This window comes from Macrobrachium rosenbergii, chromosome 7 (assembly GCF_040412425.1).
Source record: "Macrobrachium rosenbergii isolate ZJJX-2024 chromosome 7, ASM4041242v1, whole genome shotgun sequence".
Lineage (NCBI taxonomy): Eukaryota > Metazoa > Arthropoda > Malacostraca > Decapoda > Palaemonidae > Macrobrachium > Macrobrachium rosenbergii.
Window position 1 is genome coordinate 31,260,199 of NC_089747.1, and position 25,297 is coordinate 31,285,495.

A 25,297-nucleotide genomic window follows, 5' to 3' on the forward strand; every position below is an offset into this window, starting at 1 on the left:
TTGGTTCTAACGAAGGGTTTAACTCCTTGTTTGCAATTGAAGAGACTTGATGAGAGAGAGTTGGTGCCAAGCGGACAGTTGGAGCCAGGTGCCTGGCTGACGGGCGCTCATAGAATAACAGACTGAATATTCAGGAGCCAAACGATGCTCAGGCGCTACTGGGCGTTTGGGTGTCATTGGACCTGGGCAACAGATACTGGCAGTCAAGAGACAGTTGAGTTGAAGGTAGCAGCTTGGGGCTATCCCAGAAGCTGCAAGATGCTTGTGGGCTCTGAAGTGGCTCTTCAGGCCTATTGCAGGGGATATGAGATTGTTCCCAAGCAGAAGAAAGCCTCGAATCTGGGCTAGAAGTTCCTGGGATCAAGGAGAGACGGTGGACGTCTGAGATGTCTCTCCAGTGGCCTTCTGTCGCAGCCTGGGATGCAATAGGCTTGTCTGAGGGGGCGACTACCCATGAAAAGCTCCCACCAACCTCCCTTGGGCCTCCAATATACCTCCTCCCAGGTATAGGGGAGTCCAGCAGTGACCTTCACCTAGGAGAGTCAGTGGGATGGGTGGCCACTTTCTCCACAATCACTTCACTGGTACTTTTATCACTGAATTTATTCATCAAGAAGTGCGCTGATTCATCTAGGTGTGTCACTGTACTTATCACAGACCAAATTTCTCGTCAAATTTGCTCTCGACTGGCGAAGCGATCTGGTTCAGGGGCACGGGAGCCAGGTGAGGGAGGAGCAGGAGGGCTTCGCACAGACACATTAGAAACAGGAGAGCTAACAATGGATACATCCATGCTCAGAGGTTTGGGAGTTGAGCTACTATCTAAACCTCTACTATCGGCTGCTTTCCTCTTTCTATATCTTTCTAGCTTAGAGGAATGAGAAACTAAGTTCTTCCTCATCTTCTCATCCCAATCTACACATTACTTACATATTAGATTAATAGAACAAATGGTATGAACATCATATGAAGCTTTAGTTAACCTGGTATTGCAGCCTTTGCTGCTATACCAAAAACCTGGACAAGCTAGAATCTGACATAATCAAAAACTAGACAAAAAGTTACAACAGTTAACCCTTAAAACGCCTACTGGACGTATCATACGTCGACTAAAATTGTCTGTCGGGTGCCAAGTGGACGTACCGTACGTCGACTACAAAAACTTTCAACCTTCGGTCAACTTTGACTCAACCGAAATGGTCAAAAACGCAATTGTAAGCTGAAACTCTTACATTCTAGTAATATTCAATCATGTACCTTCATTTTGCAACAAATTGGAAGTCTCTAGCACAATATTTCGATTTATGGTGAATTTTTAAAAAACTTTTTCTTACGCCACAATGTAACTCGGCGAAAATTTCAGAAATTCTTTCATCATTTTGTCGTAATTTTTGCACTGTTCTATATTAGCTGTTACATAAAGTTTTATATATGAAAATGTGTGCAATTTCATGTACATTACAACAGAAAATAACTCATGGTTGTAGCTTTTATCAGTTTTGAAATATTTTCATATAAATCACGATAACTGCCAAAATTTCAACCTTTGGTCAACTTTAACTCGACCGAAATGGTAAAAAAAATGATTGTAAGCTAAAACTCTTACATTCTAGTAATATTCAATCATTTACCTTCATTTTGCAACAAATTGGAAGTCTCTAGCACAATATTTCGATTTATGGTGAATTTTTAAAAAACTTTTTCCTTACGTCCGCGCCAGAAATTCTTTAAATCACGTTGTCGTAATGTTTGCACCATTTTATATTAGTCATTACATAAAGTTTTATATATGGAAATGTGCACAATTTCATGTAGAATACAACAGAAAATAACTCATGGTTGTAGCTTTTATCAGTTTTGAAATATTTTCATATAAATCACGATAACTGCCAAAATTTCAACCTTCGGTCAACTTTAACTCGACTGAAATGGTAAAAACGCAATTATAAGCTAAAACTCTTACATTCTAGTAATATTCAATCATTTACCTTCATTTTGCAACAAACTGAAGTCTCTAGCACAATATTTCGATTTATGGTGAATTTCTGAAAAAAAAAAAAACTTTTTTCCTTATGTCTGCGCGTGGTAACTCGGCAACATCTCAGAAATTCTTTTTGTCATGTTGTCGTAATGTTTGCATCGTTTTACATTAGTCATTACATAAACTTTTATATATGAAAATGTGCGCAATTTCATGTACAATACAACAGAAGATAGCTCATGGTTGTACCTTTTATGTTTTGAAATATTTTCACATAAATCACGATAACTGCCAAAATTTCAACCTTCAGTCAACTTTAACTCGACCGAAATGGTAAAAAACAAAATGCAATTGTAAGCTAAAACTCTTACATTCTAGTAATATTCAATCGTTTACCTTCATTTTGCAATAAATTGGAAGTCTCTAGCACAATATTTTGATTTATGGTGAATTTTTAAAAAAACATTTTCCTTACGTCTGCATGGTAACTCAGCCGAACATCTCAGAAATTCTTTCGTCTCGTTGTCGTAATATTTGCACCGTTTTATATTATTCGTTACATAAAGTTTTATATATGAAAATATGCGCAATTTCATGTACAATACAACAGAAAATAACTCATGGTTGTAGCTTTTTATCAGTTTTGAAATATTTTCATATAAATCACGATAAATAGAAAAATTCAACTTTTGGTCAACTTTAACTCGACCGAAATGGTTGAAAACTGCAATTGTAAGCTAAAACACTTACAGTCTAGTAATATTCAATCAATTAGCTTCATTTTTTCAACAAACGGGAAGTCTCTAGCACAATATTTCGATTTATGGTGAATTTTTGAAAAAACATTTTTACATCCGAGCTGCTACTTAATTCATGCATCATTTTGTGATAATATTTTCTCTGTGTTGCTTTGATCATTTTACAATTTGTTATATACCAAAATCATCGCAATTTAGTGTACAATACAACTAAAAAAATTAACTCATTAGCTTTAACCATTGTGCTTACAGCACGATTTGTATACAATTATATAAGTTTTTTTTTGCTGTCATATATTCCAATATTTATATATGATAATGATATTTTTTCATTTCTGATGGTTGCATACTAAACTTTAGGCAATGACAAAAAAGGAGCCAAAAATGAACTCTTAATCTTAAAAACTAAGAGTGCTGTGATTTTTGAAAAAACTTTTTTCCACTTCGCGCTAACTCACCAAACGCCGGCATACGGGGAGACATTTTTGTAAATAGAGGCTCGGCGTTTATGGGTTAATATCCACTGTGAAAATATTCCCAGAGAAAACTAAGGAAATAAATAGCCTAACAGTGATTCTCAAAAGGAACTACCGAACTATTCAAAAACATCAACTGGCAAATCTCACTAATCAAATTCAGACAGTAGTCAAAATCGGTTATAAAAAGTTATAATCAGTTGTTAAACAACAAAAACTAGTACCGAGCAAACAATTCAGAATACTTCACCGAAACGGGAAGCTAACAAGACGATTTCAAAAAACAAGCTGCGTTCCTACAACTGTGTGAGCTCTAGGATGGCTGAAAAAAACTGAAACACTTTTCAAGGGTTGTTCCTCACAAATCATTTATAACTAACTCTCCTTCCCAGAAAGTGGGAGGGGCCTAGTCACCGACTTGGACAGAAGTAGAATACTGCTGCCAACTTAGAAAATTCAAGCTGCCATCAAGTAGAAAAGAACAGCGATGTAATTACTGGGTACGTTACTGAAATAAAAACTTTTTTTTTTGAGCAGGCTGACATGTCTCACTTAACAGTTTTGTTTTACATCATTTTACTACAATACAGTATTTACCTTATTTGTCTTTTTGTTCCTATTTTATACTTTATTCTTGACTTGTCAATTTCTTTTTTTGTACTTGAGCTTGTGGTATTCATTTATTCCGTTTAAGTTTCCAGCTTTGCTTGTCATAAAAAGGGTAACAAAAAATTATTTTAACGTAAATAAGCAACAAACTGAAACTTCCTTATGGAATACTGAAAAATCAGTAATGTGCCTAGACAGAGATCAACACAGAAAATCCAACATTACACCTGTAAATACTAAATAAATAAATAACACAAATCCTCCACTGCAAGGTGAAAAGGACATACTATAAAATATTCATGCATGTTATTACAAATCATCTTCTTGATCCCAACTGCTATCCCTAGGTCACTGGGTCGGTTGTCTGATGCATTTTTCCAACTACTTCTATTGAAAGCCTCTAAATCCAGTAGAACCTTCTCCAATCCTTCTTCACTTTATCAAATCAGCAAATCTGCCACCCTCTTGACTTTCAACCTGCAACAGATTCCACCAAAGCCCTCTTCACTCCCTTCCTCTTACTCATCCTTACCACATGGCCATACCATCTCAATCTTGCCTCTTATAACTATGCAGCAACCTTTACAATCCCAGCACAACTCATGATTTCTTCAACCTCATGCAGCAAGACCTCCCAAAGCCACCTTAGCATCCTCATTGTGTTTGCTCCAGCTTCTGTTCTTCCTTCTTAATGCCCATGTTTCTGAACCATACACCATCACTCTGATTATGGCAACAGACCTTTATTTTCAGTTTATTTTACATTATTTTGTCACACACTACCCCTGGCACCTCGCTCCATTCCCCCAAGCTGCTTTTATCCTGCTTTCAACCTCAGTTTTACACACTCCCTCCTGGCTTAAAGGAGATCCACAGTATTTGAAATTCTCTACCTATTTTAAGTTTAGGCCTCTTCTACCTTGTGAAAATAACCTATCCCCTCCCTGCCTGCTGGACACCATTACCTCACTTTCACCTACATTTCCCTCAGACCACCCCATTCAAGAGATTCCTGCCACTCCCGTACTCTTCTTCATAATTCTCCTTAGGTCTCTGTCATAATCTCTAGATCATCTTCATATAGCAATCCTTTTGTTAGTTATTACAAATGTCTAGTGACAAAATGATGACCAGAAAGCACCATGCAATGGGTCAACTCATTACTCTAGCCACCATAAATGACAAAATCAGCATCTCACGCACCTGTAAATTATGGTCAGCAGATGCAGGTCACAATTTTTTTATTTAGAATCAATTTCTGAAACAACATTACGTCAAGCTACACTACTTACCTGAGCTGATATGAATTTTTTGAGATTTTCTCCACTCAAATCAACACCTTGTATAACACAGCACACAACATATGGGCGAACATCTTTGACCTCTGATGATACTTGCACAACAGGTCCTGTATCTTTTATAGTTAAAACATGAATTTCATTACACAGTTCATCCATCTGCAAAGAAAAAGTTCAAGATAACTTATAATACATACAGTATAGAGCACTTTGATACTTCATCTTGGAAGAAAACTTCCAACATCCTCTTGCAAGCATAATTTACTGCTTTATTTCCAAACACTCAACATAATTCTCATAAAATTCATTAATAAGAGCTGTCAACCTACAAAATTAAGCGGTAGATTAATGATAAATACAACATGAGATGTCACATTTAATAACTGGCAATAGAACATTAAAAAAAAAGAAAATTAGCTTCTGAGATTTTACAAGTCTGAAAAGCTGCAGAATTGTTATTCTTCAAACCAAAGTGATCATTTTTCAAAATGAGAGCTCAGCCAGTTCTGTTAAAATGATAATCAATACAAGTCCCATACACAAAAAATATACAATATGCCTATAATTTTCTTCTTCTTAAACCTAGAGCTGTAAATCTGCTTAAAAAGAAATCACAGTCACTTTTCCTCAAGATGGTAGCCAGTAACAGCAGGGGCAAACTATTTAGTACCCATTCCAAGACAAAACCATTTTTTTTTTAATTTAAAAATTCCCAGTACTGTAGTTTTCCATTTCCATTCACGATTTTTTTTCATTAAAAACTTCCCAGTCGTTTTTTATTTCCATCAAAAAAATCTGCAGTAATTTCCTTTAAGAGGGTAACCATTTTTTGTGTGTAACAATGACTTCCTATGGGTAACAAACTCTGCGTTTAGAATTGCCATTACCAGCCTCTCTCGCTTATGGCCTCTATCAGAACATAAATACCTTGGTGAAATCTCCATGATGGTATATACAATCCCTAGGGTCAAACTAGCCCTGTTGACCCCTCTCTTGTATTACCATTATTTTTATGATAAGAACTCATTAATTATTCACAATATGCAAATTCATACGTAACAAGCCAAAGTAACAAAATTTTTTTAAAGTATTTTTCCCAGATATACAAACTAGAGCCTTATACAGCATGTAGGAGTAATGCTCTGGTCAAGTTGGAATTGGTCAGTTAACTGGTGGTTAAAGGGGTGAATAAAGAAATAACCTCACCAAACACTTCCCTTCGTCTTCAGGGACAAAGCAGTGGCTGAGGGGGTTAATATGATAAATGGATCTTCTTTGTTAACCTAGGAGAAATATGAATTACTTTGAAAAGGTATTTGTTCTTATGGAAACACAAACCATCACCTTATATGAAGGAAACTTACTTCTAAGGTGGGGGATCATCTCTCAACTTGCAAAAAGTTGAAAACCCACACGGAAATTTCATGTTCAAGGTTACAATTGTGAGTAAGGAAGTGATGATTTCTCTAACCCTCTATTTGGTCTGGAATATGGTGGAGAGTAATATAGCCATGAGCTGAGCAAATGTGTTTGAATTCTTACTACGGTAAGGAAATGGTCAAGGAACCAAGTACAACCCTAGCAAGAGTTACACATGTTCAAGGGCAGCTAGGTTATATCAGTCTGACACAATTACTGGGTTTATATATAGCTCTACCATCCCACCCCCTTGTTAAAAGGAAGAATGGAGGGAATCACACCTTATCCACCAAAGCTTTTAGATTGGTTACTTTAATGAGCAGCCACCTGAATGCATACCTGGTCCAGCATGTACCCAGGCCAAGCTGCTGCCTTGCACAGAGAGGCAGCAGGAAGACTGGATAGAAATCTGTCATTCTACCAATCAACCCAACTTTTGCCCTCAGGGCACCTTTTCTGTCTGCAAGGAGCTGGGTGATTACACAACCTGTTGAGCAGCCAGCCACCACATGTCCCAGGGAAAAGGAGTTTGGAAACCTATGGAAGACATCCTTCAGCCTGAATATGGTAAAGGTGGTCAGATGCTTCCTATACCTAGCCTCATTACCTATGTTACTGAAAAGTTACTCTGAAATTCCAGGGATGGTTCCATACTCTCTGATTTTATGAGTTTTCACCTGAACTGAACAACTGTCTACTTGCCAGACATGTCAAAAGCTTGTCTGATATACCATAAAGCCAGAAAGAAAATGACAAATTTTTAAAGTAATTATGTCAGATATATACTTAGCTGATTGGCACCCTAAGTATGTACAAAACTTTATTTTATCATAAAAATATCATTTTTGGCAACTTACCCGGATATATACTTAGCTGATTGGCACCCTTGGAGGAGGGCAAGAGACAGCTAATAACTAAAAAACGGGAAACAACATATGTTGTAGGATATACAAAAAAACCATGGTCCTTACCTGATTGGGCAGAAGACTTCATGGATACTGTCTATGAGTCTGCTTGCCTCAAGAGCTTCAGCGAGGAAGTGACCTATGACTGACAGCCCTTCTGGATCGTGTCAATGGGGGAAGAACCACTTACATGACAGAGCCTGATATGGATCGTGTCAATGGGGATTAACCCACTTACATGACAGAGCCCTCTACCTGAATCATATCAATGGGGGCTATCCCTCTTACATGACAGAGCTAGGTAATAATAAAATACTACAAGGAGCTAATAACCAAACCCGACCACCTGACCAAGCCTAACCTTGTTAGAGATACGAGATGAAAGAGAGGCTATCTCCAACACTCTCTTCCAACCGACCATAAAAACACAACCACGCATTAAAAGAACAACTAACTTAGTTAGACTAAAAAGGATTAGCTTCAGCTCCTTGACCCAGCACCGAATCCGCGGATACGTAAGCTCCTAGAGAGAAGCACTTCTCATACGTAACGCGAACATCTCTCAAATAATGAGAAGCGAACAGCGAGTTACATCTCCAGTACGTAGAGTCCACAATAAACTGGAGGGACCAAGACTTGTGAAAAGCCAGAGAAGTAGCTATGGCTCTCACCTCATGAGCATTCACTCTCAGGAGCTGTAAGTGCTCGTCCTTGCAAGAAAGATGCGCCTTCTTGATAACATCTCTAATGAAGAAAGCCTGGGCGTTCTTAGAAATAGTTCTTGAAGGATCCCTTACTGAGCACCAAAGACTTTCAGTATTGCCCTGAGTTGTTTCTTTCTCTCCAGATAACATCTTAGGCTTCTTACTGGACAGAGAGTGTGCTCCAACTCTTGTCCTGATATAGTGGAGAGTCCTTTGACCTCAAAACTCCTAGGCCAAGGTTTGGAAGGGTTCTCATTCTTTGCTAAGAAGAGGGGCTAAAAGGAGCAGATTGCAGAGTCCTTTTTAAAGCCGACAGAACCTTCCACAGCCTGTAATTCGCTCAATCTTTTAGCAGATGCAAGAGCAAAAAGAAACAACGATTTCCTGGTTAGATCCCTGAAAGAGGCAGATCAAGGAGGCTCAAATTTATCGGACATTAAGAATTTTAAGACCACGTCCAAATTCCAGCTGGGAGGTCTAGGGGACTTGTTTTTAGACGTTTCGAATGACCTTATAAGGTCGTGAAGGTCCTTATTTTCAGAGATGTTAAGACCTCTGTGTCTAAAAACTGAGGAAAGCATGCTTCTATATCCCTTGATGGTGGAAACCGCCAGATTACACTGTTCCCTTAGATAAATAAGGAAATCCGCGATATCCATTACAGAGGTACTGGAAGAGGACACTTTCTGAGCTCTGCACCATCTCCTAAAGACTTCCCACTTCGACTGGTAGAGGCGCAAGGTAGAGGATCTTCTGGCTCTGGCGATGGCCTTAAGCCTTGCTAAAAAATCCCTTCGCTCTAACCAGTCCTTCGACAGTCTGAAGGCAGTTAGGTTGAGAGCGGGGAGGTTCTTGTGATATCTGTCGAAGTGGGGCTGTTTGAGAAGATCGCTCCTGAGAGGGAGCGACCTGGGAAAGTCTATCATCCATTCCAGTACCTCTGTGAACCAGTCTCGAGATGGCCAAAAGGGAGCGATCAGGGTGAGTTTGGTGCCCTTTGAGGAAGCGAACTTTCTTATCACCTCCCCTAGAATCTTGAACGGGGGAAAGGCATACCCGTCTAGACCTTCCCAATTTAGGAGAAGGCCGTCTATCGCTACTGCTCTGGGGTCCGAGATCGGGAGCAGTAGTTCTCCAATCTCTTGTTCCAATGTGTGGCGAAGAGGTCGATATTGGGTCTCCCCCAAAGGAACCACAGCCTTTCGCAAATCTCTGGATGTAGAGACCATTCCGTGGGAAGCACCTGGTCTTTCCTGCTGAGCAGGTCCGCTCTCACATTCCTTTCTCCTGAACAGACCTGGTGAGGAGAATGATGTTCTTCTCCTCCGCCCACATCAGAAGGCTCCTTGCTGCGACGTAAAGGGAGAAGGAGTGAGTCCCCTCCTTGCTTTCTGATATAAGCCAGGGCTGTGGTGTTGTCGGAATTTACAAGCACTACCGACCCCTTGACTAGCCGTTCGAAGCGGACAAGTGCTAGATGTATGGCTACTAGTTCCTTCTTGTTGATGTGCCAGGACCTCTGTTCTGCTTCCCAGGTGCCTGACACTTCTTCCGAGCCTAGTGTTGCTCCCCAACCCGACTCCGATCGTCTGAAAACAACACTAGGCGAGGGTTCGGCGGTTGAAGAGGGATTCCTCGACCCAGTTTCTGGGAGTCTAACCACCAACGGAGATGTTCTTTTACTTGGTCCGAAATCAGAAAGGAGTCTGACAACTCTTGGGACTTCGATCCCAAGATTCTGTTCAGGAAGAACTGCAGAGGTCTTAGGTGAAGCCTTCCTAGAGAAAAGAACTGTTCCAGCAAGGAAATGGTCCCCAGCAGACTCATCCATTCCCTCGCAGAACATCTGTCTTTCTCTAGAAAGTCTGTCACCTTTTGTAGGCAGCGTTCCCTTCTTTCCAGGGATGGAAACACTTGAAAACCCTGAGAATCCATCAGAATCCCCAGGTAGACAATTTTCTGCTGAGGAATCATCTGGGACTTCTCGAGGTTTACTAGAAGTCCTAGAGACTGTACCAGTCTTAAGGTGCGAGATAGGTCCTCCAGACAACGGTTTCTCGAATTGGCCACGAATCAGCCAATTGTCGAGATACAAGGAAATCCTTACCCCTTCTAAATGTAACCAATGAGCCACATTCTTGAGAATGGTCGTGAACACTTGGGGGGGCTGTAGAAAGTCCGAAGCACAGAGCCCTGAACTGGAAGGTTCTTCCATTTACCATGAACCTTAGGAACTTCCTGGAGGAGGGATGGATGGGTGCGTGGAAGTATGCATCCTGAAGGTCCAGGGACACCATCAATCTCCTTGACGAAGAGACGACAGAACAGAGGACGCCGTCTCCATCGAAACTACTTCTTGATGACATACGCGTTCAGGAGCTCACGCCCAACACCGGTCTCCAACCCCCGAAGTTTTTGGCACTAGAAAAAGCCGATTGTAAAACCCCGGGGAATGAAGATCTTGAACCGGTTCTATGGCAGCTTTTGCTAGCATTTGATCGACGGCTAGCAGAAGGGCTTGCCTTCGCACAGGATCCTTGTATCTCGCCGATAACTCCCTTGGAGTTGTTGTCAAGGGAGGTTTCGAGTTGAAGGGAATGAGGTAACCCTTCCTCAGGATAGAGAGGGACCATTCGTCCGCCCCCTTCTGTGCCCAGGCTTCGGCGAAGTTCAGAAGTCTGGCACCCACATGCGTCTGGAGGACTTGTTTCTCACTTGGACTTCCTGGCTGGGAGTCCAGAAGGTCTTGTTCTTCTTTCAGGTCTCGCCTCCTGATAGACCTGGATCCTCGAAAGGGCTCCTGAAAGGGGGCCTTCTCCTTCTTTGCAAGGGGAGCTGCAGGTCTCATCCTTTTAGAAGATTGCGCAAGCTGATCTTGAGACGCTTTCTCCGACAACGAACGAGACACTTCTTTAACCGTCTCCTGCGGGAAAAGATGGCTTGAAAGAGGAGAAACAGATTTGGAGAGAAAAGCACTGAACACGGATCTCTTCTTAAGTAAGCCAGTACCAAAAAGGGAAGCGATCTAAGCAAGACAAAACGCTGCCGAGTTCCTCCATGCTGACCAAGTCCTCTTCAAGACTCTTCTTCGCTAAGGCCCTAGAGACCAGTCCATGAAGTTAAATACTTCGAGAACACGGAAAAGGCCCTTGAGGATATGATCCAACTCACATAAACCCCAAGAAGCCTTGGCCGAATTAAGCGAGAGCCTTCTCGAAGAATCCACCAATGAGGAGAAGTCTGATCCAGCCGATGAGGGGAGAGCCAACCCCATCGGTTCCCTTGTCTCGTACCACATTCCCGCTCTGCCTGAAAGCCTGGAGGGAGGCAAGGAGAAGACTGTCTTGCCGGCATCCTTCTTCGAAGAGAGCCACTCTCCGAAGCCCTTAAGCGCCTTCTTCATCGAGATCGCCGGACGATCTCTTAACCAAGGAGGACGACTTAGAGGCCTTGGTGCTCAAAAGCATGGAGCCAGGAGAAGGAGGAGAAGCAGGCTTGAGGGATTCCCCATACTCCTGAACAAGCAAAGCTGTTAACCTCTTGTAATCCGACACACTAACGTCCTTGGGGGATTCGTCCTCCGAAAAAACTTCCAGGCCTGCAGGAGGAGAACGTTTGGAAGATGAAGGGCACTTGCCAGAAGAAGAGCGCCTAGAAGGAGAGGAGCCTTTGTCCACTGAAGAGCGTCGATCCGGGGAAAAGCGCCTGCTAGAAGACTGGCGCCTGACAGGAGAAGAGCCTCGAACGGTAGAGGAGCCCTTACTAGGAGAGGGGAGCCTACCAGAAGGGAGGGAGGCTAGGGAGGAGCTTCTACGAAACGACGAACGAGGCTTGCGTGATGAGCGTTTGACTGGAGAGAGATCATCTCCAACAGGAGAAGACCGACGACGACGAGGGCGTGAGCGCCTGGGAGGAGAGGCGCTATCAGCCGATGAAGAGCGCCTAGGAGAGAAGCGCCTGGTAGGAGGAGCGCCTGCTACTGGAGGGGCGCTTAACTGGAGAAGAGCGCTTCACAGAGGAAGGAATTCTATCAGGAGAACATAGTCCAGGCGAAGATCGCTTGCAAACTGAAGGACGCTTGCTGGGAGAAAGGTGTTTCTTGGAGGACTTGACAGGCAGAGAGACATCCTTCCTACGAGAAGAGCTCTTGGTCAAAGAGCTAGCAAGCGCAGCGAGCTGAGCCTGGAGGCCAACCAGGATCTGCTTGGTGGACTCCTGACCCCCAGAAGAAGAGGAGGGAGATCTACGAGTTCTCTTCTTAGAACGGAGAACCCTCAGGGAAGCGTTCAGGGCTGGAATCCAATGCGTCTCCTCTCGGGGCCTTCCAAGTCCTCTTCAAAGGGCGCGACTCCTCGGCCGAACTCCAACCACGCTTGGGCGAAGAGGAAGCAGAAGACGAGAAACACTTCTTCAAGATCCCTTTCCTATGGCGATCTAAGGCAGCCTGGAACGCGTCAACAGGAGCTGCCGAAGGGACGCCTGACCATTGGGAATGCTCTTCATCCCCCTTGCGGCTGTCGACATTCCTCCTCCACTGGGTCTGGGAGTTTGGAAGAGGTCTAGGCCCTAGGAGCGATCTTGGAGCTGGTCAGACGCCCCTCCACTACACTGGGGACACTACACACATCACTATCACTTTTTCCTTTCTTCTCCTCCAAAGCACGCATCTGCAACTGCATCTTGCGGATCGTGGCTTTCATGGCAGCCATCTCTGACGACGAATCCGCAGGTTCGACGAAGGGTGAAGGAGCTGAAACAACAGGAGTGACAGGCGAATCTGGAAGAGTGTTAGGTTCTACTTCTACTTCTTTAGAAAGAGACCTACTCAAGCTCCTAGAAGAAGCCTTCCTAACTCTATCCTTCTCCAGCTTGCGTACATAAGAGCTCAAAGCCTTCCATTCCAGATCAGTGAGATTCTCGCATTCAACACAAGTGTTATCAATTGAGCAATCATTCCCCCTACACCTCGAACACACAGTGTGAGGATCTACCGAAGCTTTCGGTAGTCTCACCTTACACTCAGACTTAACACACACACGAAAAACTGGTGCAACACTCTGATCAGACATTCTTACAGAAAAATCCAAAGCCAAAATCAAAATCAAACCACAAAAGCGTATGCCAAGCCAAAGATCCAATACGTCACCAAAGGTCAGTCCAAAATAATCCTCAGCAAGCGAAAAATGAAAATCTAAGCAGGAAGAACCAACAACAGATGTTGCCGGAACCAGCGACAGAGAAAATCTGATTAGAAAACGGGAATGGTTCTATTCCGCCACCCAGCGGCGGGTATGGTAGATCACCTGACCTACCTGTCGCGTGTGCCGCGAAATTTGAATTTCTGTCGGGAACGTCAGAGACTATAGCTAAGTATATATCTGACGGGTAAGTTGCATGTACAAAATGTATTTTTCCTAAATATACAAACCTGAGGTCTTTATAATAGGAATTGCCTTCAGCGCAGCTGGAGACCGGCCATTTAACTTTAAACAAGGTGGTGGAGTACGTAGCTTGTAAAGTCACCACATCGGCGCCAGGATAGTGTTTCGGCGGCGCCATTAATTAAGTCTCCGCTGAGCTTGTTTTCTTTGGTGACTTCCCATTTTCTTCAAGCTCAATTAGTCACGCCTAAAACGTGCCAGGTCACGCATTTTAATCATTTTTACTTTATGGTATTTATACGAATGTCACACATTGTGTATCACATGTTTCTTCATTCACAGGCATCAAGACTGTATCCATATTGTAGCTCTGTATGTTTTGTATTGTAATTTGTACTGCTTCACTGCATATTATTGTTTATTGTTTCAACCTCAGGTCACAGTCAATTCCATTGTCTCTCACGGCCCGGCGTCAGTCGCCGCAATATAAGCTGCCTGGATCTGTAATAAAGTAGCAGTAACTTTTACCTGCTCGTTTCTTTGACACCTTACAGTGGTGACCCCGGAGTATCCCGGAGCCATTAGCGGACTCACACGGCGACTCAGTCTTGGCTCCAGGATTTCTCCAAAACGCTCTTAGCGGCCTAAACACGCGCTGTAACCAGCGTTTGAGCGTGCTGACTCTCGCCGGGCGTACCCAACCAGCGTCACTAGCGGAACCACACGGCGCACGCAAGTGCGTGCTGACGCGAAGTACCCCACTCCAGTAAGGGGGTCAAAGGAGCGAGCATGGACACGGATATCCCCTCCTTCATGCAGTTAAACGCGGACCCCACAGGACTCGAGGTTTACCTACCTCCCATCACAGCCGCGCCCGCCCGCATCGAGGCCCTCCCGCAACTCCACACCAGCGCCCGAACACACGACGGCGGGCAACACAATCGCGGGCCGCCCCTCACCGTAAAGCTGCCGCCCGTTTACGCAGGGGAACCCATCGATGTGGCTGCGCAGGGTGGAGAGCCACTTCAGAATCGCGGACCTCACGGACGAAATCTGCTACAGGCTGACACAGTGCTCAACGCCCTTCCGGAGGACGTGTACAGAAAACTCATCTCGCGTGTACCAAACACACACCCTCACATACAGCACCACAAAAAGTTCCTCCTCGGCTTGCTCCCTGCCCATCGCCGAGCGGGCCGCCCGTGCTATCGACCTTGCCAATAATCCACGCCACGACCTCAATTCAAGAGACGCTGGGCATGGTCGAGATCTCCTGTCAATACCAGACTTGGGTGGCACAAACAAGCGGCAGGAGATAAGCTTCATACAGAAATCTACCTTCGCCAACTCCTCCCGGAGGTACGCAACCAGATCGCTCACCCCTACACCATGCCTGTCGAGGACCTCATAGAGGCGGCGCAACACCTCACAGACTCCGTCAAGGCTTCTGGCGGCTAAAACCGGCCACACAGCCGGTCAGCTCCGTCCAGCCTGAAGAGGACGAGCAGCCCGTCAACGCCATCGCCAACAGACGTCCACCGAACCACAGCAGATGGAGGTCCCGGGCTTCTGTCGCTACCACAAGTGGTTCGGAAAGGGCGCCCGAAACTGCCTGCCGCCCTGCTCGTTCAACCGTTCAAAAAGCGGGGGTGGCGGCGGCCAGGAGGACAGGCCGCCATGGCAGCCGAAGAACCCAGGGCCTCAAAAACAGTAGGTTTTACGTCCGCGACACCGTCTCCGGCAGGATGATGCTGGTCGACACAGGAGCCTTTAAATCGGTCTTCCCAGCATCCAGAGAGGACCGCAACCAGACACCAGACCCGGCCGCTTTCCTGACGGCCGCCAACGAACCCCATCCTCTCCCTACGGCACCAGGCTCCTGTCGATCTCCATCCTGGCCAGAGTTACTCCTGGGACTTCATCGTCGCGGACGTGGAACCCCACTCCTGGGGGCCGATTTTCTGGCGCACTTCGCCTGCTAGTCGGCGTGGGGCGCAAGCGCCTCGATGCCGACTCCTGCCGGTCTCTCCCGTTAACGGCGGGACCCAGACCCACCATCAGCGCCGCCGCCCCACCAGTATGCACACCTACTGTCGGAGTTCCCTGAGGTGTTTAAGCCCGAGCCGCCAAGTCCCCGGGCCCCAGCCAAACACGGCATATACCACCATATAGTGACTAAAGGGCCCCCGACTCATGCGTTCCGCAGGCTTCCCCCCCCAGCGCCTTCAGGAGGCGAAAAAGCATTCGCGAGATGGAACAGATGGGCATCTGCAGGAAAGCCTCCAGTCCATGGGCCTCCCCCTCCACATGGTGCAGAAACCGGACGGCTCCTGGAGACCCTGCGGCGACTACAGGCGGCTCAACATTGCAACAGAGCCCGACCACTACCCTCTACCCAACATGCAAGACCTCACGGCCTCCTTTCACGGGGCCAAAATATTCACTAAATTGGACCTTCTTAAATCTTATTTCCAGGTACCTGTTGCGCCAGAGGACATACCAAAGACAGCCATCATCACGCCCTTCGGTCCTATGTGTTCGCCTTCTCCACCTTCGGGCTGAGGAACGCCGGGCCACCTTCCAGCGGCTCATGGACAGCATCCTGGGGGACCTAAAATTCTGCGTCTGCTACGTCGACGACATTCTCATATTTTCCAGGTCTCACAGCGAACACCAGAGACACATCAAAGCAGTCCTCCAGCGCCTCCAAGAAAACGGCCTCGTCGTCCGTTTCGACAAGTGTACCTTCGGCGTCCAGAAAGCAGAATTCCTGGGTCACGAGGTGTCTCCGACAGGCGCCCGCCCTCTTACATCGAAAGTGGCAGCCGTAGCCAAGTTCCCGACACCCACCTCCATCAAGGCCGTCCAGGAGTTCCTTGGGATGGTAAACTTCTACAGGCGGTTCATCCCGGGATCGCGCACACCACGCCCTGACGGAAGTCCTAAAGGTCAACCAAGTCCCTGTCTTGGGGACCCAGCCAGCAGCAGGCCTTTTCCCTGACGAAGGCCGCCCTCACCAAGGCAACCGCCTTGGCACACCAGGATCCCAAGGCTCCTCCAGCTGACGACAGACGCCAGTAACGCTGCCTGCGGTGCTGTTCTGGAGCAAATCATCAACGGCGCCCCAGCCCATCGCCTTCTTCAGCAAGAAGTTCAGTCCCGCAGAGACCCGCTACAGCACCTTCGACAGGGAACTCTGCGCGATGTACCGCGCAGTTCGGCACTTCAAGTTCCTCCTGGAGGGGACGCCCTTCACAATCTTCACAGACCACCAGCCACTGGTTCACGCCTTCACGAAGCAGGGGACGCATGGTCTTCCAGACAGCAGCGCCACCTCTCAGCCATAGCCGAATTTACCTGTTCCGTCAGGTACCTCCCGGCAAGAAAAATCCCGTAGCAGACGCCCTCTCCAGAGTCGAGTTGAACGCAGTGCAGCTTGGTGTAGATTACCAGGACCTTGCCAGAGAACAGGCCGCTGACCCAGAAACCCCAGCATACCGCACCGCCATCACATCCCTCAAGTGGCGGGACGTGACCCTGCCCCCAGAGGCCCCAGCCTGCTCTGTGACATCAGCACAGGCCAGCCCCGCCTTTGGTTCCAGCCTCACGCCGCCAGGTATTCGACATCATTCACGGCCTCTCACACCCTCCGGCAGGACCACACGGCCAAACTGCTTTCAAAAGTTCGCCTGGCACGGGTGCAAAAGGACGCCACAGCCTGGGCAAAACAGTGCCTGCAGTGCCAGACCAGTAAAGTGGGTCGTCACACGCAGTCGGGGTAGGCGAGTTCCACAGCCAGGGCGCCGCCGCCACATCCACATCGACGCCGTGGGCCCTTCCCCATCAGGCGGATCCAGATACCTCCTGGCGGTGGTAGACCGTTCGACGAGGTGGCCCGCCACACCCATGCAAGAAGCCACCGCCAGCGCCGCGTGCGCTGAGGCCCTGCTCCCAGTTGGGTTAGCCGCCGCGTCCCGGACCACATCACAACCGACAGGGCCCCGCTTTCCTCTCCGAGTTGTGGTCTGCCCTGGCTCAACTGCTGGGAACCACGCACCACACCACCACAGCGTACAACCCAGCGGCCAACGGCCTGGTTGAACGATTCCACAGGTCCCAAAAAGTCATCCCTCATGGCCCGCTGCACCGCCGAGACTGGAAACATCAGCTGCCGTGGGTCCTCCTCGGGTTGAGGACCGCCCCAGAGCCGACGGCACCCCATCCGCAGCTGAACAAACCTATGGGGAACCCCTCGTGGTGCCGGGAGAGCTCGTGACGGATGAACGCCACTCCCCATCACTGCAGAGGCTCCGCGACGTGGCGGCAAGTTCGCCTTTGCAGGCGCTCATACATCGACAAAGCAACCACCTTCATGCCGCCACAGCTGTCATCCGCCACCCACGTCTTCGTCAGAGTCGGCGCCGTCCGTCCACCACTAACTAAGCCCTACAGGGGACCCTTCCGCGTGCTGGAGCGGAACAGCAAGGCGTTCCAGCTGGCACTCCCAGGCAAGAACGACTGGGTTTCCATAGACCGGCTAAAGCCCGCCTTCCTGTCGGAGAGCCCGGCAGCGACGCAGCACCCCTTCCGCCCAAACGCACTCCAGCACGCCCTCACCCCGCAGGCGCCGCCGCCCCAGGAAGGAACCGCCAAACAGCAGCCTCACAGGCGGAGGCCCTCAGTTATCTTCAAGGAGCCGCGGCACCCTTCAGCGTCCCAGCAGATACAGGGATTAGTCAGACACGTCCCTCGTCTTGGGGAGTATTTGTAAAGTCACCACATCGGCGCCAGGATAGTGTTTCGCGCGCCATTAATTAAGTCTCCGCTGAGCTTGTTTTCTTTGGTGACTTCCATTTTCTTCAAGCTCAATTAGTCACGCCTAAAACGTGCCAGGTCACGCATTTTAATCATTTTTACTTTATGGTATTTATACAAATGTCACACATTGTGTATCACATGTTTCTTCATTCACAGGCATCAAGACTGTATCCATATTGTAGCTCTGTATGTTTTGTATTGTAATTTGTACTCGTTCACTGCATATTATTGTTTATTGTTTCGACCTCAGGTCACAGTCAATTCCATTGTCTCTCACGGCCCGCGCCAGTCGGCCGCAATATAACTGCCTGGATCTGTAATAAAGTAGCAGTAACTTTTACCTGCTCGTTTCTTTGACACCTTACAAGCTAACTACTGACTATGGGTGGGAGCCTCGCCCACCAGTCGGTATACAGTGCACTTTGCCTCTTGGCCCAGGGAGCAAAATGAGGGGTGGCATGAGGTGGGTATGTAACTGTAAAGACCTCAGGTTTGTACGGTTAGGAAAAATGCAGATTACTTTAAAAATTTGTCATTTGTTCTTACACAGTATACAAACCATGTGTCTTTACAATAGGAAGACTTACTTCTTGGTGGGAGGATTCTGACTAAGCTTCTGAACTGACTGTTAGTTTGCCTCATCTGGGTTTCCTTCCTGGTTATGTAAGAGCGAAGGAAGGAGACCAGCCTCTGACATGTTGAACAGAAGTGTGAATACCTGTATGTTCAACTGTCAGACTTCTGGACCTTTCAAATTAATGTGTGTGAGTAGCCACACTGCTTCGAAAAAGGCTTGGATGAACCCAGAGTGTTGCAGACAATAAAACTAGAGATACTCAAGAGGTCTATTTATCGTCAGCCCCTCTCTCCCCTTGCTAGAGAGAGGAGAGGACTTGCTTCTATTAATCTAAGATTACAAACAGGGTGCTCAGTTATTTAGGCTCACCTGCATGACCCGCCCAAACAGCATATGATGGATGGCTGCTTGTGTCTCTCCGCGCGAGAGAGGAGATAGAGAGAAGGGAAGGAGCTAGTCCCCCACTCCCATTCACTCTTTCCCACCAAAACCTTAGGTGGGATGCAAACTGTCCACTATGGGAGCTGGGCAAGCTACACAAATTGTTGGGCAGCCACCACAGGACCAAGGGAAAAGGAGTCTCAGGGCCTGTGGGCCACATCCTGAAGGTAGAGAGACATGCAAGTACACAGCCTATGCTACTGTCTGTCTTAATACCTGTAAGACTGACAGCAGGTTCTGAAGTGCGAGGGATTGACTGATGTCCCTATCCTCATGAGGTACTTGGAATGAACTCCTGGCCACAGGTTGGATGTTGAGTACGCTCGTTTGATAACCTCAAAAGGCTAGAAAGAAGTCATGTTCTTGAACATTTCCTCTTTAGTTGACCCAGTACTAATGAAGAGTCGTCAACGCTCAGGCCTGAGATGTTGAGTCCTCTGAAGATAGTACTGTAGCACTCAAACTGGACACTGCAGTATTTTGTACAAATACTCCCAAACAGTTCCTAGATGGGACTGAATGTGACTCGAAAATCATGCTATGAGTTCTGGGACAAACTTGAGTGACAGAACCTCATCTCTTCCAGTGCCGTAATCTTCCTAGAGGCCAAGGTCTCTACAGACCAGCTGAGCCCACCTGTGAATCTGCATCACCTGTCTGGGACCCTGGCATCATTCCCATGCAGGAACGTGCAGGGGGGTAAGGCCGCCCCTGAGCACTTGACCTTCACTCTCTCTCGTTAAGTAAGGCCCGGGTCAGTAGACTGGGGTTCTATACCAGTGTTATAAGTATGTGGGACTCTGAGCACGGAAGAAGAGCCTTAACCTCCCTGGGAAAAGATTCCTGAGGCAGACGTTAGTGACCAGGGGGTCTAATTTGAGCCCTGTGCACCTCTGGTGACACAGGTGTCCGTGGAGAACAGTGCACCTCTGTTGACACGTGTATCCCTGGAATCCGTGTGCCTTTGAATCCTGTAGTCTGTGGTTCCTTGAAATCTCCTTCAATAGTTGCTGCCAATACAAGAGGGTTCGAGGAGCCCCAAGCAGTGGTGGAAGGTTCTTCACTGGCCTGGGGAAGTTGACCGGGACCGGTGTCAGAGGTATGGGTGTCCATGGAGTCCCCATGCCTCTGTGCTTTCATGGCACAGGGCTCCGAAGAGCTCCATACCACAGTTCACATGTCTGTAGACGGGACAGCAAATGAGAGATCCCTTGTCTCTTCCGAGGCTTCAAGAATTTTCCAGGAGTTTTGGGAGATGTTTCTACCAATGACCATGGAAGTGGCATGATGGAACAGTACACTGACAGCTTCTGTTGTGCTGATCCATCGTTGGGAGGCTCCGAAGACTGGGAAATCTTGTGTAATGTCTGGGTGTGGGGGACAAATCCCTGTCACCTGATATTGCTGATGAGCTTATTTGCCATACGTTCCGATTCCCCGGAATGAACCTGGCTAACACGGGTATGTAGCCACCCACTCGTAAACTTGGACCATCAACATGTAGAGTTGAAGGGAAGCCAGTTCCCCCCACCTTCTTTGTTGACAGAAGTTACTCTCATGGTGACGGGGGTTACTGACACTCACCCGTACCACAGAGTAGCTTACCAAGATTCTGAGCCTCTCAAAGAGCTAAGGAAACTGTCCTCAGTTTCAGGATGTTGATGTGGAGGTGTTTGCTGTTCCAGTTCCGCTCACCTGAAAGTAGCAAATCTTTCAGGTGTGTGCCTCTTCCCTCGGTTGATGCCTTTGAGAACAGAGGCCTGACAGGAGGGGGAGTGTGAAGAAACACTCCAGCGAGGTTCCTGTCATCTAGCCACTATGCTAGTCCCTGATTTCCTTCCTCCCTGCAGGGAAAGAAAAGGAATAGGGAGCCCCTTATCAGAAATAGAACTCCTGTATTCTCCACTGAAGGGAACAAAGGTTAAGCCACTCCTGAAATCATCAAAATTCTCTAAGGCGACAGGTGAGCAGGGATGACTTGTCACTATTGAGATGGTTGTTCCTTAGGCAGGAAAACTGAGCTCCTCTCCGAACCTGCTGATATGGGACTGAGACTGTAACACCAGCATGTCAGGATACTTGAGTTCTCTGCTGGCGTGTGAGAACAAGCCTCTCAAACTCGTAGCTCTTCCTATCCGACTCATGCCTCCCAGTATAACCCCAGGAGGTTGGGGGGATAGGAGAGAGGGATTGGGCACTCTTCCAGTCTTGTCGGAGATATCGGCAGGAGAGGAAAGCCATGGATGATTGCCAACCCACAGTGGCGATGGTTGCACGGGTCTAGGAGAGAACCTTCGATCACGCGAACACAGCGAGGCGCTGTCCCAAGGAGAGCATAGAGGTTCATGCAAATGTAAGCAAAGGCTCTCATCAGGCAAGCGGGGTCAATCACACAAACGTGAACGAGAGCTGGCCAGCAGAGAGTGTGCAACTTGGGCTGTCCTCTCGACATGCTCCAGTCTTCTTGGAGGTCTTGGCCTCCAGGCAAGAAGAAGGGTGCATGGGGGACCTCCTTGATGCTTCTCTCAGTGCTTGGACCCTCGAGTCGGGAGCACCTGAATGGGACCCTGGCCGAGTACTCAGAGCAGTACCGGTAGGGGGAGCAGAAGCATCTGCATGCTTCGACGCCTTCTCTCATTCTGTCCCTGAATCAGACTGGGGAGTGGAGTCTCCAGAGCTGGTTTGGGATGCTCGAAGTTTCAACGAAACCCGAGTGCCCAAAGAGGATCAATCCTGCTTGGAGGCTCGAGCACTCGAAGCCCCCAAACAATGTCCAGAACGATTATTGGGTGTGCCTTCCTACCTGAGTGTCCAAAGAGACACGGGAAGAGGTAGGTACAGCACCAGTCTTGGAAGAAGACTTCCCAGAACTGGTTTCGAGTGCACAGGTCTCGGAGACTCAGGCACTCGAGGCCCCCGAGACACAAGACCTCGGCGAGGTCCGTGACATGGCCCAAGAGTCTGGAGACTGGGGAGAGCCAACAAGAGATCCCTCTGCCTCCCCTGTGGAAAGCAGCACTCTCTTAGAAGCCGCGAGGCAGAACTTCCTCAGGGGGGAGGGGAAGCAACCTTCTTTCACTGTCAAGCATCAGAAGAAAAAGGAGAGGAAGCGGAAGCAGACGAAGACAAAGATGACACCTTACAACTCCTCTAGAAAAACTCCAGAGTCACCTGTGTTCTCTCCACCACTTGAGTATACGACTGGTTTGGTCTGCAGATCAAATCCAGAGTATATTCTTCTGTGATTGGGAAAGGCTGGAAGTGTAAACATTTCCAAACTCCGAGGGTAAGAGAACAGGTGAGAGAGTCTAGCACCCTTACTGTACCTGCAAGAAATCAAGGGCCCTGCGGGCGAATAAGGCCATGGACAATTGTCAATTCAGTTGATGACGGCCAAAGAGGTCTGGGAGAGTGAACGTATTTACGCAAACATGAATGGAGCTATTCCTCGGTGAGCCTGTCCGTTCCTGCGAATGTGAACGATGGCTGTCACAGGAAGCGTGATCGCTCACACAGTCATGGACTCGGCTAACCTGACAATGTGCTATACAGTCTTCTTTGAAGTCATTCAGTCTCTTCCCAAGATCACTGAGCTGAGAGATCAGGCACACAATCTGAGTGGGTCCTCTGTCGACGGGGGTGACTGTGTCCTGAGGAAAAGTACCCTCTCCCTTCAGGTTGCGGTACCCTCAGCCTATCTCTTGGCAAGAGAGAGGTCTTGACACAACTTCAGACCCTCTCTCATTGAGAGAGGCCTCGCACCTTTCCTGTAACTGCTAGAAGCCAAAGCCCCAACAGGAGCAAAGGGCCAAGAGAGATCGTCAGAATGATGACTGCACGGGTATAGGTGAGTGAACCCACTCAAGCGAACGTGGGCACCCCGGGAAAGGTGCTTGGGCCCTCTCAATGAGAGAGGGTCCGAGGTTCTATCAAGGCCTCTCTCTTGCCAAGAGATAGGCTGAGGGTACTGCAACCTGAAGGGAGAGGGTACTTTTCCTCAGGACACAGTCACCCCAGTCAACAGAGGACCTACTCAAAGATTGTGTGGCTGATCTCTCAGCTCAATGACCGACTTCGAAGAAGACTATATAGCACTTTGTCTAGTTAGCCGAGTCCACGCCTGTGTGTGAAAGATCGCGCTTCCCATGACAGCTGTCATTCACATTTGCAGTAACAGACTGGCTCACCCGGGGATAGCTACGTTCATGTTTGTGTAAATATGTTTGCTCTCCCAGACCTCTATGGCCACCATCAACTGAAATGATGATCACCCACAGCCTTACTTGCCTGCAGGGTCCTTGATTTCCTACAGGTATAGTATGGGTGCTAGACTCTTTCATCTATTCTCTTATCCCTTGGAGTTTGAAAACATCTCAAAGGTGAACAGGTTCACACAAACATGCGCAGAAGCTATCAGGCATGAACTTGGGCTGTCTTCAAGACGTTGTCCCATCTTCTTCGAGGCCCTGGCCTCTTCACGTGAAGAAGATTGTGCGGGGAACCCCTTGGCAGCTTCTCCAGGTGCAAGTAGGCTGCACCGGTACAGGACCCTGGCCACTTACTCGGGAGAGTACTGGCAGAGGGTGAGGCAGTACTGGCAGGGGGTGAGGCAGTACTTGCACACTTGTGCACTGACTCTCTCACTGTTGGTGTCATGGAGATTCGTCAGTTGTAGAGGAGCCTACACCAGCCCGTGGAACTCCCTGATACTGGCAAAGGTAACTCGGTGTTTCTAAGAAACCCAAGTACCTGGGGTGACGCAGGTCTCCTTGGAAGACCGCACACCTAAAGTTCCTGAATCATAAATATATTGAGCACCAGTTGCTTCTACTACCCGAGAATTTAAGGAATCTCGAGCAGAGGTGGGTTCTATACCAGCCCTCAGAGTGATTCATGGCACCGGTAAAGGGTAGCTTCAGGTTTCAGAGAAACCCGATTACCTAAGGTGAAGCGAGTCCCGCTTGAGACTTGGGCACCGGAAGCTCCCGAGTCATGATTAGATCGATCGTCAGTTGCTTTCTCTGACCGAGTGTCTGAAGAAGTCGAATAGAAAAAGGATTATACCAGTCCAAGGAAGTGTCTCCACGATACTATACTAGTAAAGTTTAACTCAGGGTTTCAAGGAAGCTTGAGTACCCACAGTAACGCGAGTCCCATTTGAGACTCCAGGTGTGCGAGTCTCAAATGGGACTCAAATTGGTACTCAACTTCCTTGAAACCCTGAGTTAAATTCCACTACTAACATCATGGAATATTTTCCTGGACTGGTATAATCATCTATTCAACTTCTTCAGACACTCGAGACAAAAGGCTTGAAAATCAAACTTGGGAGCTTCAGGTGCCCACAGTGACGCGAGTCCCATTTGAGACTCGCACAACCTGGAGCTCCCAACTCACAACTAGATCGATCATCAATTGCTTTCTCTATTCGAGTCTGAGGAAACTCAAGCAGAGGAAGGATATACCAGTCCATGGAGATATCTCCACTATACTAGTAAAGGTAACTCGGGGTTTCGAGGAAACCCAAGTACCCACAGTGACGCGAGTCCCATTCGAGACTCATGCACCTGGAGCTCCCAGTTCATGAACAGATCTTATCAATTGCTCTCTCTACTTGAGTGTCCGAGGAAACTTGAGCTGAAGAAGGATTATACCAGTCCGTGGAAGTAACTCCACGATACTGGTAAAATTATTTTCTGGATCGGGTCCCGTGTCACCTGGTGAAAAAGTCCATTCAGCACTTATTTCTAGGTAATTCCGTTGCTAGATACCAGAGAAAGCTAAATGAAATGCTGGAGTTACTACCCCCAGAGCGAGCTCCATCAGATGGAGTCGTGTATGGAAAAGGGTGAACTACAAAAACACTGAACCTTATCCTATAGAGATCCCAAAGTCAAAAGTCCCACAGGGAGGTGCCGTTACAAACCCAT

General features: G+C 47.5%; 1 protein-coding gene across 1 annotated transcript in view; it reads right to left on the reverse strand.

Moving 5' to 3' along the window:
- Window positions 1-25,297, reverse strand: part of LOC136840276 (leucine-rich repeat-containing protein 47-like) — a 138,972-nt gene that overhangs the window by 47,407 nt on the left and 66,268 nt on the right. Inside the window, exon 3 of the mRNA XM_067106951.1 lies at window positions 5,117-5,281. Coding sequence (XP_066963052.1) covers window positions 5,117-5,281 — 165 coding nt within the window. The remainder of the gene's footprint in view (window positions 1-5,116; window positions 5,282-25,297) is intronic.